Here is a 20,399-nt window from a genome sequence, read left to right as displayed (position 1 = left end):
TCTGACTGTCTGTCTGTCTTCATTAGAAGACTTACTATTATCACTTTATTGGGCTATCTATCTATCTATCTATCTGTCTGACTGTCTGTCTGTCTTCATTAGAAGACTTACTATTATCACTTTATTGGGCTATCTATCTATCTATCTATCTGTCTGACTGTCTGTCTGTCTTCATTAGAAGACTTACTATTATCACTTTATTGGGCTATCTATCTATCTATCTATCTGTCTGACTGTCTGTCTGTCTTCATTAGAAGACTTACTATTATCACTTTATTGGGCTATCTATCTATCTATCTATCTGTCTGACTGTCTGTCTGTCTTCATTAGAAGACTTACTATTATCACTTTATTGGGCTATCTATCTATCTATCTATCTGTCTGACTGTCTGTCTGTCTTCATTAGAAGACTTACTATTATCACTTTATTGGGCTATCTATCTATCTATCTATCTGTCTGACTGTCTGTCTGTCTTCATTAGAAGACTTACTATTATCACTTTATTGGGCTATCTATCTATCTATCTATCTGTCTGACTGTCTGTCTGTCTTCATTAGAAGACTTACTATTATCACTTTATTGGGCTATCTATCTATCTATCTATCTGTCTGACTGTCTGTCTGTCTTCATTAGAAGACTTACTATTATCACTTTATTGGGCTATCTATCTATCTATCTATCTGTCTGACTGTCTGTCTGTCTTCATTAGAAGACTTACTATTATCACTTTATTGGGCTATCTATCTATCTATCTATCTGTCTGACTGTCTGTCTGTCTTCATTAGAAGACTTACTATTATCACTTTATTGGGCTATCTATCTATCTATCTATCTGTCTGACTGTCTGTCTGTCTTCATTAGAAGACTTACTATTATCACTTTATTGGGCTATCTATCTATCTATCTATCTGTCTGACTGTCTGTCTGTCTTCATTAGAAGACTTACTATTATCACTTTATTGGGCTATCTATCTATCTATCTATCTGTCTGACTGTCTGTCTGTCTTCATTAGAAGACTTACTATTATCACTTTATTGGGCTATCTATCTATCTATCTATCTGTCTGACTGTCTGTCTGTCTTCATTAGAAGACTTACTATTATCACTTTATTGGGCTATCTATCTATCTATCTATCTGTCTGACTGTCTGTCTGTCTTCATTAGAAGACTTACTATTATCACTTTATTGGGCTATCTATCTATCTATCTATCTGTCTGACTGTCTGTCTGTCTTCATTAGAAGACTTACTATTATCACTTTATTGGGCTATCTATCTATCTATCTATCTGTCTGACTGTCTGTCTGTCTTCATTAGAAGACTTACTATTATCACTTTATTGGGCTATCTATCTATCTATCTATCTGTCTGACTGTCTGTCTGTCTTCATTAGAAGACTTACTATTATCACTTTATTGGGCTATCTATCTATCTATCTATCTGTCTGACTGTCTGTCTGTCTTCATTAGAAGACTTACTATTATCACTTTATTGGGCTATCTATCTATCTATCTATCTGTCTGACTGTCTGTCTGTCTTCATTAGAAGACTTACTATTATCACTTTATTGGGCTATCTATCTATCTATCTATCTGTCTGACTGTCTGTCTGTCTTCATTAGAAGACTTACTATTATCACTTTATTGGGCTATCTATCTATCTATCTATCTGTCTGACTGTCTGTCTGTCTTCATTAGAAGACTTACTATTATCACTTTATTGGGCTATCTATCTATCTATCTATCTGTCTGACTGTCTGTCTGTCTTCATTAGAAGACTTACTATTATCACTTTATTGGGCTATCTATCTATCTATCTATCTGTCTGACTGTCTGTCTGTCTTCATTAGAAGACTTACTATTATCACTTTATTGGGCTATCTATCTATCTATCTATCTGTCTGACTGTCTGTCTGTCTTCATTAGAAGACTTACTATTATCACTTTATTGGGCTATCTATCTATCTATCTATCTGTCTGACTGTCTGTCTGTCTTCATTAGAAGACTTACTATTATCACTTTATTGGGCTATCTATCTATCTATCTATCTGTCTGACTGTCTGTCTGTCTTCATTAGAAGACTTACTATTATCACTTTATTGGGCTATCTATCTATCTATCTATCTGTCTGACTGTCTGTCTGTCTTCATTAGAAGACTTACTATTATCACTTTATTGGGCTATCTATCTATCTATCTATCTGTCTGACTGTCTGTCTGTCTTCATTAGAAGACTTACTATTATCACTTTATTGGGCTATCTATCTATCTATCTATCTGTCTGACTGTCTGTCTGTCTTCATTAGAAGACTTACTATTATCACTTTATTGGGCTATCTATCTATCTATCTATCTGTCTGACTGTCTGTCTGTCTTCATTAGAAGACTTACTATTATCACTTTATTGGTCTATCTATCTATCTATCTATCTATCTGTCTTTATAAGATGACTTGCTATTATCACTTTATTGGTCTATCTATCTATCTATCTATCTATCTATCTAGCTGTCTTTATAAGATGACTTACTATGATCACTTTATTTCGGTAGACAGTGAAGTAGAGCGAGACTAGCAGAAAAGCAATTAGAGACACTGAGAAATGACGTGAGGTTTGAACTCTACCTCCCATATTGCTAAACATAGCTAACTTTTGTCCACATCAAATAGGTTTTCGCATGCAACCTTCTGTCTCTCATTTGACCCCTTCATCCTGTTTTCTTATTAACCAGACTAACTACTAACCCACCACTGCCTTTCACTTCAGAACCCACACCTAAGGAGACAGAGGTCACACGCAGCTTTTCTTTAGCCTCAACTGTCAGCTCCTCCTCTGCACCGCGCAATAAAGGTACAAAAACTGCTTGTGGTTTTAATTTGGTGCAGGATCACCTCTAAGCATGTTTCTAAATTGTTTTAGCAGGGCCAGAAGACATAAAACCCCTGCAAGTGGCACAATAGAGCACTCCCATTATAATATCAGCGTGCAATGTTTGCGTATTGTAGTTTGCTTGCTGCATTGTTATATACAATACAGTATATAATACAGTAACAAAGTTTTTGAAAGTCAGTTTTACAGTATTGTAAAATATGATTACCATTTAAAATAACCATATTCAAAATATTTTTTTTATTTTTAAATTACCATATTAAAAATATTAATTTTTATTTTTAATGTATTTTAAAATTGTATTCCTTTGAATAGGAATTTGAATGAAATTTTCAGCATCATTACTCCACTCCTCAATGTCATACAATCCTTTAGAAATAATTTTAATATGCTGACTTGGTGCAGCATATTAAATAGTTATGCTTAATGTTTTTGTGGAAACTGTAATACATTTTTTCAGGATTCTTTGATGAATAGAAAGTTTGAAAGAGCAACATTTATTTAAAATCATACGATCATTCAAAAATAGCCGCCTGTCATTGTTCAACTCTATCAATACTACCGTTACTGAATGTGCTGCTCCACAGGAGGGCTGGGTGGGCCTGTCCCGCGTATTCAAAAGTTGAGCACTCAGTTTCCCAACTCTCTGGCCTGCCCTGAAAGTCCTGTGGTGCACCTTACACCTGGGCCTTTTACACAGAGACTGGCATTGTTACATTTTTTCATATTTTACTATGAACCTTTGACATCCCAAGCTTCTTCATTACAGCTCGATTGAAATCAAACCGTGCACTTCACAGCAAATGAATCCCCTAAAAAACATGAAGGGACAGCTGCATTGAATAATAAATACTGACTTGATAAGCTGACATTTGGGATGTGGCGTGACATTTAGCAGTGTAGCCCCGCTGCACAGCTCTGGGAATGTAAATGAGAATTTAGATGCACATGAGCCTTTTGTTTCTTGTGGCCCCATTATTCTCTTTTATTGTAATGAAAGCGTTGCCACTGCAGGGGAATAATGAAAGATTATTGTGATAATTAATCTTGGATGGATAGGTTGAGAGATTGTGATAGATGAGCTGGACTTCTTTTCTAAAAGAAATGCATGTTTGTGCTTAGTTCCTCTCTCCTCTAGCCTTAAGAGCAAGAGGCATCAGATCAAGAGCGACCCTACACCGTTCGGCTATGAAGGTACCACGTGGACAGCACGGCATGCTGCATGTTGAACATAGTCCTTGTAAGATATTTGTGGGTTTGTTTTTATTCATTTATTGTTTATAATAAGTGACCAAATGGTTTTTATTCAAAGCGACCGCACACTGTTTGCAAGGACATAATTGTTCTGGAACAACTTGGAGTTAAGGGTACAATGCAAATTTGTGATCTTACAAAATTAGTTTATTTATAATTATTAATGATAATTTAAAAAAAAATTTTCATGCATTTATTGTACAGTTTATTATTTAAAAAAAATTATAATTTTTAGGAATAATTTAATATTTACATATACACATCCATTTATTTATTAGTTGTTTATGTATAAGTATTGTTGTTGTTGATATTAATTAAAAGGATATTATTTTCACATGTATTTATTTCTGAAATTATTTTGTAAATATTACTTTTTGTTATTATTATTTTTATTTACTTCCATTAGCATGGCTCAACACAAAATATAAGGTTAATAAAAAAAATAACAAAAAAACATTATTATGAATAATGTAATATTTATATATCTTTACATGCATTTATTTAGCAAGTGTGTATCATTTTATTATTGTTATTATTTATTTAAAATTATATTTTTCACATTTATTCATATTTATTTCTGAAATGATTTTGTAAATATGACTTTTTCTTATTTATTATATATATATACATAACAGTGCTCAAAAATATTTTTAAAATATGTATTTTTAATAATAATGTAATGTTTATATTTTTACATGCATTTAGCAAGTGATTATCAATTTTTTATAATTATTATTATTAATAATATTATATTATATTATTATTACTAATAATTTGTATAACTGCTTTTTAATTTGAAAAACATTTTACATGTATATTTTTTACGTTAATATTTATTTTTTACTTTTTTTTAAATATTTTTTTTTCTTTCTCCGAATATTAGTTTTTTTTTTTTTTTTTTTTTTTTTTTTTTTTTTTTTTTTTTTTTTTTTTTTTTTTTTTTTTTTTTTTTTTTTTTTTTTTTTTTTTTTTTTTTTTTTTTTTTTTTTTTTTTTTTTTTTTTAATGCATTAATATATTTAAACTCCACAGTAATTATAATTATACAAGAAACTCCAAGAGCAATAAATTGGTATACATGGCCAAACATTACTGATTTGTCATTTCCAACTCATTCTTATCATTTTCGAAAAAGTCTCATATGTTGCTGAACCTGCATTAATTTTAAAGGGGTGGTTGATTGCCTCGTGTCCCCCTGCTCTGCACACGCTCTGCATCTCTCCCTCTCTCTCTCTCTCTCTCTCTCTCTCTCATTCAGCTCAGCTTTAACAATGAACTGTTACAATTATACACTTATTTTCACATAGCTATGAGAAGCGTTAAACATGGACGCGCGTGCAGTTGCCGTACTGTATTAAAGCTTTAATCAGGATAAAACCGTATATTAAAAGCTAACATAAGCAGTAGCATTTACAAATAACAGCGTATCTAAAAGTATGAGACAACAACAAACAAAAAAACATAGGCCTACCATTAAAAGCCGTGCTAGCGCAGGTTCTGCACGATCCTCTTCAATAATATCCTCTGCTTCTCAATCGGGCTCAAACTGATACGCGATATTAACGACGCCTTGTTTACAATACAACCGGAGCACATGCCGCTGAGGTGAGGTGTGGGACTTTTAGACGCGCACTAGAGGCGGTTTAGCCAATCACAACACACTGAGCTAGCTAACCAATCAGAGCCCATCGCCTATTTCTGAGGGATGGGCTTCATAAAAGAAGGAAATGATCAGCGTGTTTCTCAGAGAAGGGACAGAGCGGTGTGGAATAAAGGTAAATTATGTGAAAAATAATTCGGGTTTTTAAAAAAACGAAGCATTAACACATGTTAGACTGCACCCCATAAACACAATCGAGCCTAGAAAAAAAAACACTGAACCACCCTTTTAACCTTCAGGCTACCAGATTTCATTTGATGCTTGTTTTGTTTCTCTGTTCCGATTTCGACATGTGTTTTTGCACTGCGGTGGTGGTGGTCTTTAGTGTGTATCATCCTCCAAATCGTGTTTCCTTCCCCTCTGCCTTCTGAATTTGAGCTGTGCCTTGTTTTGTAATGCTCTCTCTTGTTCAGATAAGGTTGTGTGTAGTTTTCTATTGGTGCGAGAGACGTCCTGTGGTTATTTTTTCGGCAGTTGACTGTTACTGATTCATGCATGCTAATGTGAGGTTCTGTTTAACCTGCAATGCTGCCATTAAAGAGGTCATGTTTGATAAGACAGTGAATTTCCTCACAGACACCATGCGAGGTGCACTTCCCGCTGAGAGCAAAAGTAAAGGTACTGCCGGTACCAAGCCCGCTGTGCCGAGGTCTGCGTCTCAACCAGGTAATCATGTGAAAAGAAGCAGTGATATGCCAATCATATTGGGTTCTCGCGGGTGTTTTCATCTATTTTCATTCCTCATTCGATGCCTGACGGTGACAGAATCCGTCAGAGTTATTTTCATTGAGTGCTTCAACATCTTGTCTCTCTTTCACAGAAGATTTTTCTGGCAAACACGAGTACTAGACTATTCCCTGAGCATCGTCTCTCATAAGGTTTTTACTGAATGATGTTAACTCATGTGTACTATTTTCCAGGATGGAGTCAACGGCGTCTGCCATCAATGGACGCTGAGGATTTTGAGACCATTCCATCAAGTGCTGAAGAACTCTCCATTTCCTCAGATGGAGAGGATGAAGGACATAACAAAAACGTATGTGTCTGGGTCTACCATGTCTTTATCCACCTTCTGTCCACATATTTCATTCATTCCCTTGAAACCTTTCAAATTTGTATGGAGGGGAAAAAAACTGTCTAATAATCCTTAAAGGGATAGTTCACCCTAAAATGAGAAGCCTGTCCTTGTTTATACTCTCATGTCATCCCAAACTATGATTTTCTTTCTTCTGTGGAATGCTAAATAATAACCATAATAATGATTATTTAATTATTTAAGCCTTTACAGTTATTTCATATGTATTTGTAAATTACTTTTAATTATTATTATAATTCACGCATTAAATACTTTGATGGAATATTATGTTTTCTTCACTGATAGTTTGAAATTATACATTTTGAAAAGTTTGTAAAGATATTTTGAAAAGTGTCTCAAGGTCCACCATCATTTGGACCTCATTTGATTTTTTTAAAATATATTTTTTAATATTTATACATTTACATTTTAATTTTAAAAGTACAATTATTTAATATGTATTTTAAAATATTTTTTGAATTACTTATTATTTTTCATAGGCAACTAAGTTTTTTTTCCTAATAATTTTTCAAGAAAACTAATAGTTTGATATTATGCAGTTTAAACAGTTTGTTAAAAAATGAAAATATTTTGAAAAATGTCTCAGGATTCGATGTCTTTTTGACCTCAATAACTTTTAAAATATCTTCCTTTCAAAATATTTATACTTTTACGTTTTCATTTTAAAAGAATAAATTTGATTAAAAAAATTATTATTTCTTATTTTTCACACACAAATTAAATATTTTCCTAGGCTATTAAGTTTTCTTTAATAAGTTTTTTTTGTTGTTGCAAGAATACCAATAGTTTGATATCATACAATTTAAACAATTTGTTTAAAAAAAAAAAAGAAGATATTTTGAAAAATGTAAAAAAAAAATTAATACATAGTGACACAATTTTCACTTTTGGTTAAAATTTCCCTTTCAGGTAAGAAACTAACAAACACAAAGTATTAAAACTGAGAGATTTGACCAATTATAAGGGAGCTCAGATAAAAGATAGGGTCTAGCAATGTTTCACAATTAACACAGAAAGGAGGTCAGATTATCTTAGACTCTTAAACACCCAGAGGAGTTTCTTTGTTTAATCCTTCTGCTTGATGCATGAGGAGAGGAGATCTGCTTCAGTAAAGAGGCTTGATAACAGAGTCAGTCAGAACCGTTATTAACAGCAGCCAGAGGGACTTAAATGTCACACATATGTTTCCTACCACCAGAGGGCATCCTTGAATAAACAACAGATAAGATTTCCATTGACTAAACACACACACATCCCTGATTGAATCTAACTTTCCTACCCATATCTGTCCAGTTACAAGTAAAGCCAAAAATTGGTGCCATGACCCTGAAATAAATCATGCTCTTCTTTCTTTCTCTTAAGGGGGATAATGATCGCTATCAGGTGCAGCTGACGTACGAGTCAGGTACTGCTCAGGAAATTTCCGTCGAGGCAGGAGATTTAGTACAGTTCCTAGAAGAGTCGGAGAACGGCCACTGGTGAGTAATGCGTACAGTCTCCATCCAGATACTGTATGTTCCTGCAGGCGTCACATGCTGCAGTCAGAGGCCTTCGCTAAAGACCTGACAGTCACTAGTGAAACTCTCTTTTGTTTGAGATATGTTATTGTTGCTATAAGTTTTTGCTTTAAAACCCCACAATTTTTAAATATGAGTTTCATAAAAACATGATCAGAATCAGTTATTTTGTTGATTTCTTTCAACCAATTTATTCTCTAAAAAAGACGGCTTATTGGACAACTTAGAAATTGGGTTAATGATGCGATTTGGTTCTTGTCACTTTTTTTTCCTTTTTAATTTATTCAAAAATTAATTAAAAATGTAATGAATTAAATTCACCCCTTTTATAATGAGTCCGTTTTTAATTTCTGTATTAAAATTCATTTTTGTCAGGGTGATATGACTGTCCTGATGTCATAATGATGAAAAAAGGCATATTAAAAGAATAATTTTCTTAATTTCTTGAAAAGAAACCTTATTGGGTAGTTGGGCATAATGTTCTATTATTCCTCAGGAATCTTTTTTTTTTTTCTTTTTTTTTTAACATATTTTACTAAAACTGCTTCACTGCTTATTAATATTTGGAAAAACCAAAAGGCATGTATTGCAACCAACATGCAGAAATGTGGGGAAAAAAGCATAAAATAGGAAATTATATCACAGCGACCCCTGCAGACCATCTAACATCCTTTAAGATATAATTTGACCTTTTTATGTCAAGGCAAGGTTATTTATGCTGTAAATGTAAAATGTCATGTGGTGAGACTCCCCCCAAAAAGCTTGATATTTATGAATTAATAATTCATAACATGTTTTTTTATCTTTAAAAATATATTTAAAAAAATAATGATTAAGATGATTAATGTGTAATGAAAGTATGTTAAGTTGTGTTATTACGCCACATGACATTTTCAAAGTTGTTAAATTGAAAAGGTTTTTCAAAAACACCTGAAACCATTTCTAAGTGCATTTCTAAGAACTTGGCACATGTGGGGGTTTTTTTCATTTTTTTTTCATTTACCCAATTGTCTCCAAAAGCCAAGATGGAAGAGAGGTTTCACAGGGGTCTGATGCCCACCCTGTTGGTGCTGAATACCACCTAATCTGCACTTAGTAACATTTCTAAAATGAAATGAAAAAGCCAGCAGTATGCTGAAGTATCATACATATTTAATCTTGGAAACTGTCTCCAGTCAATTTCAGCGCTTGAGTTTCTGCTTTGTAAAGTGTTTCAAAGTTTTCTTTGCTCACCATTCAACCCCCTCCAACCCTTCATAAGACGTTTTCAAGCTTTCATGGATGTGGATGTTTTGACATTGTGCAGAGCCGAGCTAAGGTTTAGGTAGCTAGCTTCACATCTTGAGCCACTGGATGCTTTGGAGTTTGCTCAGTTGTGTCAGGAGTGTATGCGATATACAGTCAAGAAACTGCTTGTGGTTGTGCTGTTTTTTGATACTGATCACCAATATCACAACGTAATCCCAACATCCCACAGTATAACCAATAAAACTCAAAATTTTACCCTACAAAAACTTGTTCAACTTTCACAGTGCACCAAACTTGCCCAGAGTAGGACATGTTCTTGTATTAACAATCTGTCATGGTCCTGGAAAATTATTCAGATCTGGTCTGAAAATTCAGGAAATATATCAGCAATTATTTTAATTGACAAGCTATTTTATGATCAACTCCCAAATGTAACTATACCATTTGAAAAAATTGCATGGAGATCATCAAATCTAATCATTTAATTTACAATATGGACTCTGCATTACTCAGAACATTATTGACTCATTACCCATTACGACATCACTTGCGTTATAATTGCTTGTATTGTTTTTCCTCACTTCAGGTAAAAGTTAATGAGCCTCTATTGGATACATGATGATAAAAAAGATATATTTAATTTTTTGCCTGAAAAACCTTTGTGTTCCCTTGCAAAAGTATTGTGTTTCCCCAAGAAACTTTTGTCTTCACTCAAAATCATTGAATATATAGCTTTGCCTCCCACTTTATTTTCATCACCCATTTTGCATTCACTCGCAAAATATAGTTTCTAGGGAAAATGCAAAAGTTATATGAAAAAACTTTTCAAAAAAAAAGTTTTGCAAGAAAATGCAAACATTTTGCAAGAAAGAGAAGTTTTGCAAGCACATCATGCAAAAGTGTCTCCAGGGAATGCCAAAGTTTTGCAAGGAAATGTAAACGTTTTGTGAAATTGAAAAAGTTTTGTGAGCGAATGCAATATTCTTTCGGGGAATGTGAAAGTTTTGCAAAAAAAAAAAAAACGCAATAGTTTTGCAAGCGAAGACAATTTTCTTGTGGGAATCCAAAAGTTTTGCGAGAAAGTGTCAAAATTGTGCAAGTAAATGCAAATGTTTGCGAGCAAATGCGATGTTTTTTGGGAAAATGTGACAGTTTTGCGAGCAAATGCAGTTTCTCACAGGAATATGAAGGTATTGCAAGAAAATGCAACGTTTCTTAGGGGAACATGAATGTTTTGCAAGTGAACGTAATAGCATAGAATTAGAAATGTAATTTTTCCTTCTAATTTCTCCCATTACCATGTCCCTTTAGGTGCTCCATAACAAGTGAATAAAACTTAATTGCATTAATGTAGCTGAACCTGTAACTATGGCCTATGGTGCACAGCACAACATTTACGGAGCAAAGACATTTTCAAAATACAATGGAATTAAAGGGGTCATATCACGTTGCTAAAAAGAACATTATTTTGTGTATTTGGTGTAATGAAATGTGTTTATGTGGTTTAAGGTTAAAAAAACACATTATTTTCCACATACTGTACATTATTATTTCGTTGTCTGAATTACAATTCCAAGCAGTCAGCCGATCATTTTGAACTCTTGTTGAGCTCCAGGTTCTCTAGCACAAAGCTTTAAGCTCATGCTGCCGTTGAAGATGAACACTGTCTCTCATGTTCTAGGCTAGTCAAGAACCTTAGAACTCAGAAGACAGGACTGGTGCCGCCCACTGTCCTGCAGTCCACAGCAGAGGGAGTAGACCTTTACAGTAACTCTGGTACCGCACACCAATCCCAGAGGACGAGCAGCAGAAGGGCATGACTGACATCACTTAGTCTGGACTGATGGTCACCAGAAAATTCATTCATAGCTATTGGACACATACAGTGCTAGCTGCTGTACTGTGTGTGGTCTACATCTACATTAGATGATGATGCACTTTGACCTCTGATGTCACTCAGTCCCTTCTCACTCAAATACATGTGAATGCACACACGGCACTGTCTTGAGACAAGCCGGCTGTAGTTTGAGATCTATAGATCAGTGGGTGGCGAGACTGACGGAGGCACCTCTTTGCGCAGTCTGCTTTTTTTTAGGAGGTGTGCATGACATCCCCTCCACAAGCATGCACTTCATTCCATGAAAACTTGGCGTGCTCACAATGCCACTTTTGGTCTTGTTTGTCTTGTTTTCTCAAAACCCTTGGTCTCCTATAGTAACAAGTTGCTGCTTATTTCTTTAAAGCTTTGACTAAGTGCAGAGGCGGCTCTGAACTCAACTATAAGGATTTTTGCCCTGCTGGCATTTTACATATACAACAGATATACATAAAATAAACATACAGCACAAAAAGTAATACTGTGAAATATTATTACAATTTAAATGATATTTTCTATATATGTTTTAAAATGTCATTTATTCCTGTGATTGCAAAGCATAATTTTTAGGAGCAATTACCCCAGTCTTCAGTGTCACGTGATCCTTCAGAAATCATGCTGATAATGTTGAAAACAGTTGAAATGCTCGATATTTTATCTAAACCCTGAAATGTCAAAAGAACAGCATTTATTTAGAAATACAAATCTTATGTAATAATGTAAATGTTAATGCATCCTTGTTAAATTAAAGTATTCATTTATGCCCCCCAAAAAGTTCATAAATTAATGAATCATAAATTCATAAAAGCGTTCATAAAGTAAACATATTTTTAGCTGACGTCAGCGAAAAATATGTTTACTTTATGAATATTATATTATATTACATTATATTATATGTGTGACAGGAAAAACCATTTAAATATATTTTAATTACAGTTTTCTTCACAGAAGACACATACTCATATAGTTATATATAATTCCTGTAATATATAATTTCTGTATAATTCCATTTATATAATTCCTGTGATTTTGCCATTGGTTTTTAGTATTATATTTAGGAAAATGTTAGAAAAAATATACAGTATATATGTGCATATATATATATATTTTTTTAATTAAAGTTAGGTTTCCTTTACAAAAAAATATTTGTATTGCTTCATCCTTATCATCTCATAGATTAATCCTTATTGTTGAGCCCTGCAGCTGTCTGGAGCTGAATATATTGTTGTGTTTGTATGCTTTTCATGTTGCTCTTCATGCTTCTCCACCTGTGCTTACCGGCAGAAACAAAACACCCTCATCCCGTTTAAAAAGAAGTAAAGCACAGGAATAACTCTGAAGGTTTGCATCTTTGCCATGCCATTTCTGTTTTCTTGTTTGTACGGATCTTGTCCTTGCTGTGATTGAGGGCTGTTGCAAGGTCTGGTTTTATTTTGCCACCCGCTTCCTGTTGCTCTCGATGGGGATAAAAACTGTATAGTACGTCACTCATCTTCTCATTCTCTGCTTTTTAGATATTTTCAGTGACCTCTGCACCGCTGCCCTCACCGATACAGAGGAGGCAGACGACAGCACCGGGCCGCATCCCGCTCAGGACGGCAGATTTGCATGCTGAACGCACCGTGATGCTCATACACCATACTCGACAACAGCTCGATATCTTTTCTAATACTACACAGACATCTGCTCCGCTGAAGGAATAGGTGAACTGACCGATCAGAACGGATTCCACATAACATTGACAACATTCTGTAGTCGTGAGTCAGAAATTCAGCATGCAGCCTTCGTTCTTTCCCTCTGCTGTGTCTTAGCAGCAAACGCAGAGGCATTTGAAAAGAAATATCCGGATCTCTGTGAACGCCGGACACTGATATCTGCACCGAGGCTGCCATTTGAAAACACTGAGAAGAAGAGACTCCAGACCTTTCTGTCCTGCTGAAACTTTCACTGAAATGCTTAAAGGGATCGTTCACCCAAAAATGATCATTTACTCACTCTCATGTTATCCCAAACCTCTATGAATTTCTTTCTTCTGCTAAAGAAGATATTTTGAAGAAATAGCCACTGATTCCATAGTATTTTTTCAATGGCTACCAGCAATTCTTTTCATTTTAGACTGAACTGTTCCTTCAGATATACTTGATTGTTTTGTTGCTTATTGCTTGTTTGCTTATGAGACTGTTGGTCAGAAACACAGCACTTTTGATGAATTAATATTCTCTAATGTAATGTACAATATTTATACTCTCTTTTATATTCTGACATGAAAGTTGTATAAGCCATCTGTAAAGCTTTGTTCCACCGCTGTTTGTAAAGCTGAATAGCTTTAATCCTCTTCAAATATTTGCCTCTACTTGATATATTATATTCATCTCTATCGTGGTCTGGTTGTACATAAATAATCTCGAAACGTAGTAAAAATGTGGGATATTTACTCTGGAGATGTTTTTATATGTATTTCAGAAAATATGATTGTTGTAGCAAAAATATTCCAGCTGTACTGTAAAAGCATCTGATACTGTTATTTTACAGTATTGCTCATGAATGTTGTCAGTTTGTGCTAAAACGAATGCAGAAATCAGATGTACTGTATCCTTCCTGCTTTGACATGAAGAACTGGATGACAGTGAATGTCGTAATGATGCCAAAAGTTTTGTCTCATAACCGCCGATATCCACATATGATTGCGATTTAACGATGGTATAGTTTAATTACTTTCCGATTGTTTCTTAAATGTGACCCTGGAGCACAAAAGCAGTCTTTAAGTCGCTGGGGTATATTTGTAGCAATAGCCAAAAAAACATTGTATGGGTCAAAATTATCGATTTTTCTTTTATGCCAAAAATCATTAGGATATTAGGTAAAGACCATGTTCCATGAAGATATTTTGTAAATGTCCTACCGTAAATATATCAAAACTTAATTTTGGATTAGTAATATGCATTGCTAAGAACTTCATTTGGACAACTTTAAAGGCGATTTTCTCAATATTTAGATTTTTTTGCACCCTCAGATTCCAGATTTTCAAATAGTTGTATCTCATCCAAATATTGTCCTATCCTAACAAACCATACATCAATGGAAAGCTTATTTATTCAGCTTACATATGATGTATAAATCTCAATTTCAAAAATTGACCCCTATGACTGGTTTTGTGGTCCAGGGTCTGTTAATATCTAAGCACAAAGATTTGATATTGAATGCTGATGTGATTCTTGGTAGTATCATTATTCTGTTCATTTATATGTGAATATTTTGATTTGCACAGCTTCCTTACGGACGACATTACAGCTGATGTGAATATATATTACATAACTATACATTTCCAAATGCATAATGAAATACATTCGTTATAAAACAATGTCTGTGACTTTGCATATGGAGACTATTAAACCCAACCAAATATAAGTTAGAAATGTCATGAAGATGTAATGACATTTTTTAAAATGTTCTCCATGGACTTCTTCCAAGAACCTTCAGGTTGAAAACTGGTGCATCAGGCTGTTTTGGTTGTAATTAGAAGCTTTTTAAGAGAGTGTGTGACACTGAAGTGTGCATCTAAGAGGAGGACAGAAACGAGAGAGAGGGCCAGGCAAGATTCACTGGGCTTTGTTCTACAGAGGGTGTCTTTCAAACTCCCCAAAACTCCTGAGGGGCGGACGAGAAGGAAAGAGAGTGGAGAGAGCAGGACACAAAGACCCAGAGAGATGTGACAAGCATTGAAACGGAATTTTAAAAAAGTGCACTCAGGCTGCCTTCACTTTGTCCTTGGCTTCAGGTGTCTAAAGATTTTGAAGACACCTGGCAGTCTATTTATCACGAGTCGTTGTCCCCTGAAAGCAGGCCGGGCAGAAGAAAGAAGGAGACTTCTGTCAGCAGGAAAGGGGAGGGCAGGCTGAGTCTCTTTGCTCAGGTTAAAGGAAGTTAATGGGGTGACATCACATCGGGACAGTGCAGGATGATGGGTTTTTGGACAAGAATGTTCAGATTTAAGATGTGAACGAATGAAAATGAGAATTTTATACATTTCATAATTGAATCATGCATTCACTTGTTCAATAAAACATTGACTTGATTTAGTTTGATTAACAAATTATCATAATCTACCATGGTAATCATAGCTTCCATTAAAATACTATTATTACTACAGTAGTTGCTACCATTATAAACCATAATGAATTAATATGGGGTTTTCAAGAAGTATAAGTTATAGATAATACAGTATGACATAATAATCTAAATATTACTAATGCTTCTATACTTGAAAATCCCATGTTTATTATATTATTATATTATATTATATAGTACCATGGGGTTATCAAGTGTAGAAGCATAATATAATATATATTACTAATGCTTCTACACTTAAAAATCCCATATTATATTATATTATATTATTATATTAAAATACCATGGGGTTTTCAAGTGTAGAAGCATAATATCATATAATAAATTATAATACTAATACTTTTACACTTGAAAATCCATTATTATATTATATTTATGACGATTTACAATAATTACATTTCGATGGAAACTATGCTTAACGTAATGTTGATGATGAACAATAAGTTTCATTGTTTTATTTGTTAAACATTCTCATTTAGTTCGCGTGTAACTTTTTCCTGGATGCTTTATGAGTTGCATTGCAGCATTGTGTTTACATCAGTATCTTGTGTTTTAATCACAATGTTAAATACAGTTCATTTCACTAAAACGTCTCATTCATTCAGGGACAGAGAGCTGCTCACTGACTCCACAGCGTGCCATGCGTCGCCGTTTGAATTCATCAGCCAATCAGAGGCGTCGCCTCAGAACTTCCGCCGAGCTCTTCACTCTCAGCCAATCGGCGTTGGGCTCTCATGTTCGCTTGCTTTTTTGAATTCAGTGAGTGAGTTGAACAGAGCCACCTATCAAAAGAGCGTACACAATGGGCTTACTATTCTATCAAAACGTATTTTCCTAACTTAATCGTTAGTTAATTTTGCACTTTAGACTAACTTTATGTGTCATTGCGCGGAGAGCGGTGTTTATGTGCGCACGCTTTAGTTTTAATCAAGAGTTCGGCTAACATTAACCCAGATTGCTCAGCTGAACTCAGTGTTTCTTCATTCGTCAAAACCTTTCCAGTACATATCTGGACTTGTCCCATTTTCATACGGTGAGTTTCCATCATGCATCTGCTTAATTCTAAATACAACACTCTGTTGGAAAGAATTTCCTTTGTTTAGAAGTTAGCTAGCTATTGTGCTAGCCCATATCACTGAAGTGCATTGCAGCTGCCAATCAGCTGTCACCGCATTGCTCTCTAAAAACCTGACAGATCTTTACAATATGTGATGCTTTCTTTCGTTACCTGTTAAAATGTGCATTTTAATACATACATATAGACATATAGCTTTTTATTAATGTAATGTTGCATTCAGATTAATTATTTGTTGCATTTATGCAGCTGCATTTTTTAAAGATCTTAAGTAAGCTTTGATAAAATTTGGTGTAGATTTATATTTATATATATATTATAATATAATATATATATATATATATATATATTGATTCTCTCCTTCCTTTAACCTTGATCATTCCCTCTTAGAAACTCAACTGTTTGTCTCTTAATTGTGTGCCGCCCTTGTTCGCTCCTCCAGCTTGTGATATTGTGGACAGGACTGGGTCGCCACCCCTTGTCACAGTGCCATGGCTGACAGCAGCATAGTTACTTTAGGGCCGGGCCGCAGCCTGCTGGTAGACTCCTCCGTATACGACTCCCGGATGGCCGAGACCTCAAAGGAGCAATTTTTCATGGGTCTACACGTAGACGAGTCAGAGGGTAAGTGAACCGCCCTCCATCTCGATCAACCTTATATCAACTGACATTTCCATGGGGTACACCGTTTTACTGAGCACAAACATAACAGAAGAGGTTATTTTCTCCCACTCTATTTTGTCTATTTCTATAGAGATTCACCTTTGCGTGTGGTCTTTTGTAACTCTATTTTTTTTTTCTTTTTTCAGATGTATTGCCCAAAGTTGAGACGAGAGTGGTGTTGGTGGGGGAGGCCGGCAACATTGCAGAACTTGAAAAAGCTCTTCAGGTACCATAGAAGAGAGTTGAGCTTATATATGTTGAGCTTTATATAGATTTGCACTGAAGCAAGATGAGCTACATTAATGAGGTAAAATAATATATCAGACCCTTCTGAAGTATTTCAAGTTCATTGTGAGTTCAGCTGGAGAAGAAAAGTTTCTAAATCTTCTAATCTGATTAAAAGTAATCAGTTTGCTAACAGGAAGGAGGTCATTTTGTGTTGGTCAGCTTAGTATGGAAGCCCGTTTCTGCCACTGAATAAAAAAGGTAATTGCGACTGTGGCTAACTCTTAACTTTTATAAAGAATATCTCTTTGGATTTGAGACTTTAGTCTTTGCAACTTTACAGATCTTCTTTATGCACCAAGAGCTTGTAACACTCTAAAGAGAAAGGAAAAAATGAAATCGCATCATATGACCCCTTTAAAATTAAAATAAATCTGAAATTAAAACAGTAGTTTAATTAACCTTAAATGTCTTAGCTTCTTGTTAATTGTGTCACTTATCTCCTTGAAGACAGAAATCTTGCTGCTGACGTGGCATAAAAAATAAATATATAAATAATAAATAATATATGCTGTGACATGTTTGCATGTACACTACCGTTTAAAAGTTTGGGGTCAGTACAATTTTTTAAATGTTCTCTTCTGCTCACCAAGGCTGCATTTATTTGATCAAAAATACAGTGAAAACATAATTGTGATATATTACATTTAAAAGTAATTGTTTTCTGTTTGAATATTTTAAAATGTATTTTATTCCTGTGACGCAAAGCTGAATTTTCTGTATCATTACTCCAGTCTTCAGTGTCACATAATCCCTCAGAAATCACTCTAATATGCTAATTTGGTGATTTCTTATTAATATTAATGTTGAGCAATTATAATATTTTTGTGGAAACAGTGATATTTTTTTCTGAATTCTTTAATGAATCAAAAGTTCAAAAGAATAACTTTTATTTCAAATATGTTTTGTAACAATATAAAAGTCTTTACTTTTGATCAGTTTAATGCATGTTTGCTCAATAATAATGTTTTCCCCCCAAAACTCCTTTTGTCCCCAAAATTTGACAGCAGTGTATTCATTTTAGCAGTTGCTATAGCACCCGCTAATGATGGGTACATTTATAATTAAAAATATTTTCAAATGTGCCTATGACAATGGAGTTGTTTTGCTGTTTTTAATTCATTTATTTATTTGTTTTTGTCATGCAGTGATAAATTGGGCTCCTACTTATGATGAAATGCCACTTGTCACAAAAATGTTTCTTCTTCGTCTTATTATGCTGTATGTTTTTATGATTATTATACAACAGTAGACATTTAGTAGGTCTTTGTTTCATTTGATGAAATATCTGGTTGAGCTGATTGAGTCCAGGACAGATGCAGAATTTGGCCAAGTGTGTCAGTAGCTTGAACCAGCAGTTTTTGAGAACCGCGTTCTCTCTGATTCTGAACTGGATTCGATGCTGATGAACATTTTACTTCACATTCTTACTCTGACAAGTGGTATGTGGCTGTTGGGAGTTAACTGACGAAAGAAAGTTTATGAATGTTGCTTCATTTGCTCTGACAGTTGCGTCTGGAGGGAACGCAGGTCAGTGATGGGGCATTTAGGCTCAGCTTGATAAATGAGGTTAAATGTGTGTGGATTCGGGATGAAAACTTCACATGTAGTGCTCGGGAGGATGGGGATGTTCCTGAAAGTCTCCTCTCTTTGCCCTTGACATAATGTGAGAAGACTTCAGATGTAGCTGCTTCTTTTAGTAATCTATTCTCCCTGCTCTTACGCAACTTAACATAGCAGAACCTCCTCCTGGACTTTTCTTGACATTTGTTTGAAGTTCTCATCTCGGTTCTGACAGGTTGTAAGGCCCTCCAGCCTGGGAAATTTATCAGCTTTGGGTTGCCAGGTTGACGTCAATTCTTCATTTTTACAGGCCATCACAATAATGGAAGTCCCAGTGGTAAAGATTAAAGAAGGGCAGCCGGGCACAGAGGCGCGTGAGAAATTGATAAAATCTATAGTCAATATGGTACGTCTCGGCACCCGGAATCTTTGCATGCTTGAGAGCACCGGGGGATTTGCAGCATGGTGTTTTAAGGGGGGATTCGGTGTGGCACTGTGCTGTTTAATATCAAACTCACTCACACTGGTGGTCTGGACTAAGTTCTAACAGTGTGTTCTAACAACTTGTTCTGTGTTTGTCCAGCAGGTGGCCTTTAACCCATTGAATTAAGAATTACTGTATTTCAATCAGTTATGTAATCAACCCTGTTTTAATTTCATGTTTAATTTTTTTTTCTTTTAATCTTTATTTTAACGTACAGGTAAGTCACGGAATAGTAATTTAAATGACAATTATAATCAAATGACAGGAATAATCGAAATTTCTGCACTAACAGATCTCCCTTCAGTTCCCTTAAAAAAACAGGCTGTTCACAGTGGACATATTCTTTCGAATACTCACCTGGGATACATTTGATTAAAATGCCGTTCAAAAAAGTAGTATTGTAACATAATATTGCAACCATATACATTGCGAGTAAATCACTCGCATATGCGACTAAATCTTCACTCTGGGCGACTAAATGATGTCTAACTGTATTTGACGTACCGTAAACTCTAGTGTGAAGGCACACGACTCGCCGTCGCTTTCTCACACACACGCAGAGAGAGAGAATGGACCCTTTTCACATTTCCGGGTTTCTCAGCAGCGGAAATCGTCATAGTTGGGTTAACTTGAAGAGCAGTGAATGGGAGAGTACCACAAATAT

General features: G+C 34.8%; 2 protein-coding genes across 7 annotated transcripts in view; both read left to right on the top strand.

The window, feature by feature from the left end:
• mcf2l2 (MCF.2 cell line derived transforming sequence-like 2) overlaps positions 1 to 13,551 on the top strand; it is a 67,296-nt gene extending 53,745 nt beyond the window's left edge. Inside the window, exons 28-34 of one of the 2 annotated variants that reach the window (XM_016570033.1) lie at positions 2,765 to 2,848; positions 4,010 to 4,081; positions 6,377 to 6,466; positions 6,721 to 6,836; positions 8,259 to 8,374; positions 11,343 to 11,437; positions 13,052 to 13,551. In XM_016570033.1, the coding sequence (XP_016425519.1) occupies positions 2,765 to 2,848; positions 4,010 to 4,081; positions 6,377 to 6,466; positions 6,721 to 6,836; positions 8,259 to 8,374; positions 11,343 to 11,437; positions 13,052 to 13,152 (674 nt within the window). In that variant the 3' untranslated portion in view covers positions 13,153 to 13,551. The remainder of the gene's footprint in view (positions 1 to 2,764; positions 2,849 to 4,009; positions 4,082 to 6,376; positions 6,467 to 6,720; positions 6,837 to 8,258; positions 8,375 to 11,342; positions 11,438 to 13,051) is intronic. The other variant, XM_016570032.1, reaches the window with a different exon arrangement.
• Positions 13,552 to 16,373: 2,822 nt separating this feature from the next.
• LOC107753792 (protein ECT2) overlaps positions 16,374 to 20,399 on the top strand; it is a 34,657-nt gene continuing 30,631 nt past the window's right edge. For 2 of the 5 annotated variants that reach the window (XM_016570025.1, XM_016570023.1), the window contains exons 1-4: positions 16,375 to 16,698; positions 17,183 to 17,364; positions 17,550 to 17,629; positions 19,562 to 19,657. In XM_016570025.1, coding sequence (XP_016425511.1) covers positions 17,232 to 17,364; positions 17,550 to 17,629; positions 19,562 to 19,657 — 309 coding nt within the window. In that variant the 5' untranslated portion in view covers positions 16,375 to 16,698; positions 17,183 to 17,231. Of the gene's footprint in view, positions 16,699 to 17,182; positions 17,365 to 17,549; positions 17,630 to 19,561; positions 19,658 to 20,399 lie in introns of all 5 variants that reach the window. The other 3 variants (XM_016570028.1, XM_016570024.1, XM_016570026.1) reach the window with 2 other exon arrangements.

This window comes from Sinocyclocheilus rhinocerous, unplaced genomic scaffold, assembly GCF_001515625.1.
Source record: "Sinocyclocheilus rhinocerous isolate Xijiao unplaced genomic scaffold, SAMN03320098_v1.1 scaffold711, whole genome shotgun sequence".
Lineage (NCBI taxonomy): Eukaryota > Metazoa > Chordata > Actinopteri > Cypriniformes > Cyprinidae > Sinocyclocheilus > Sinocyclocheilus rhinocerous.
Note: the sequence above shows the minus strand (reverse complement) of the source record. Positions and strands in the feature narration are given on the sequence as shown.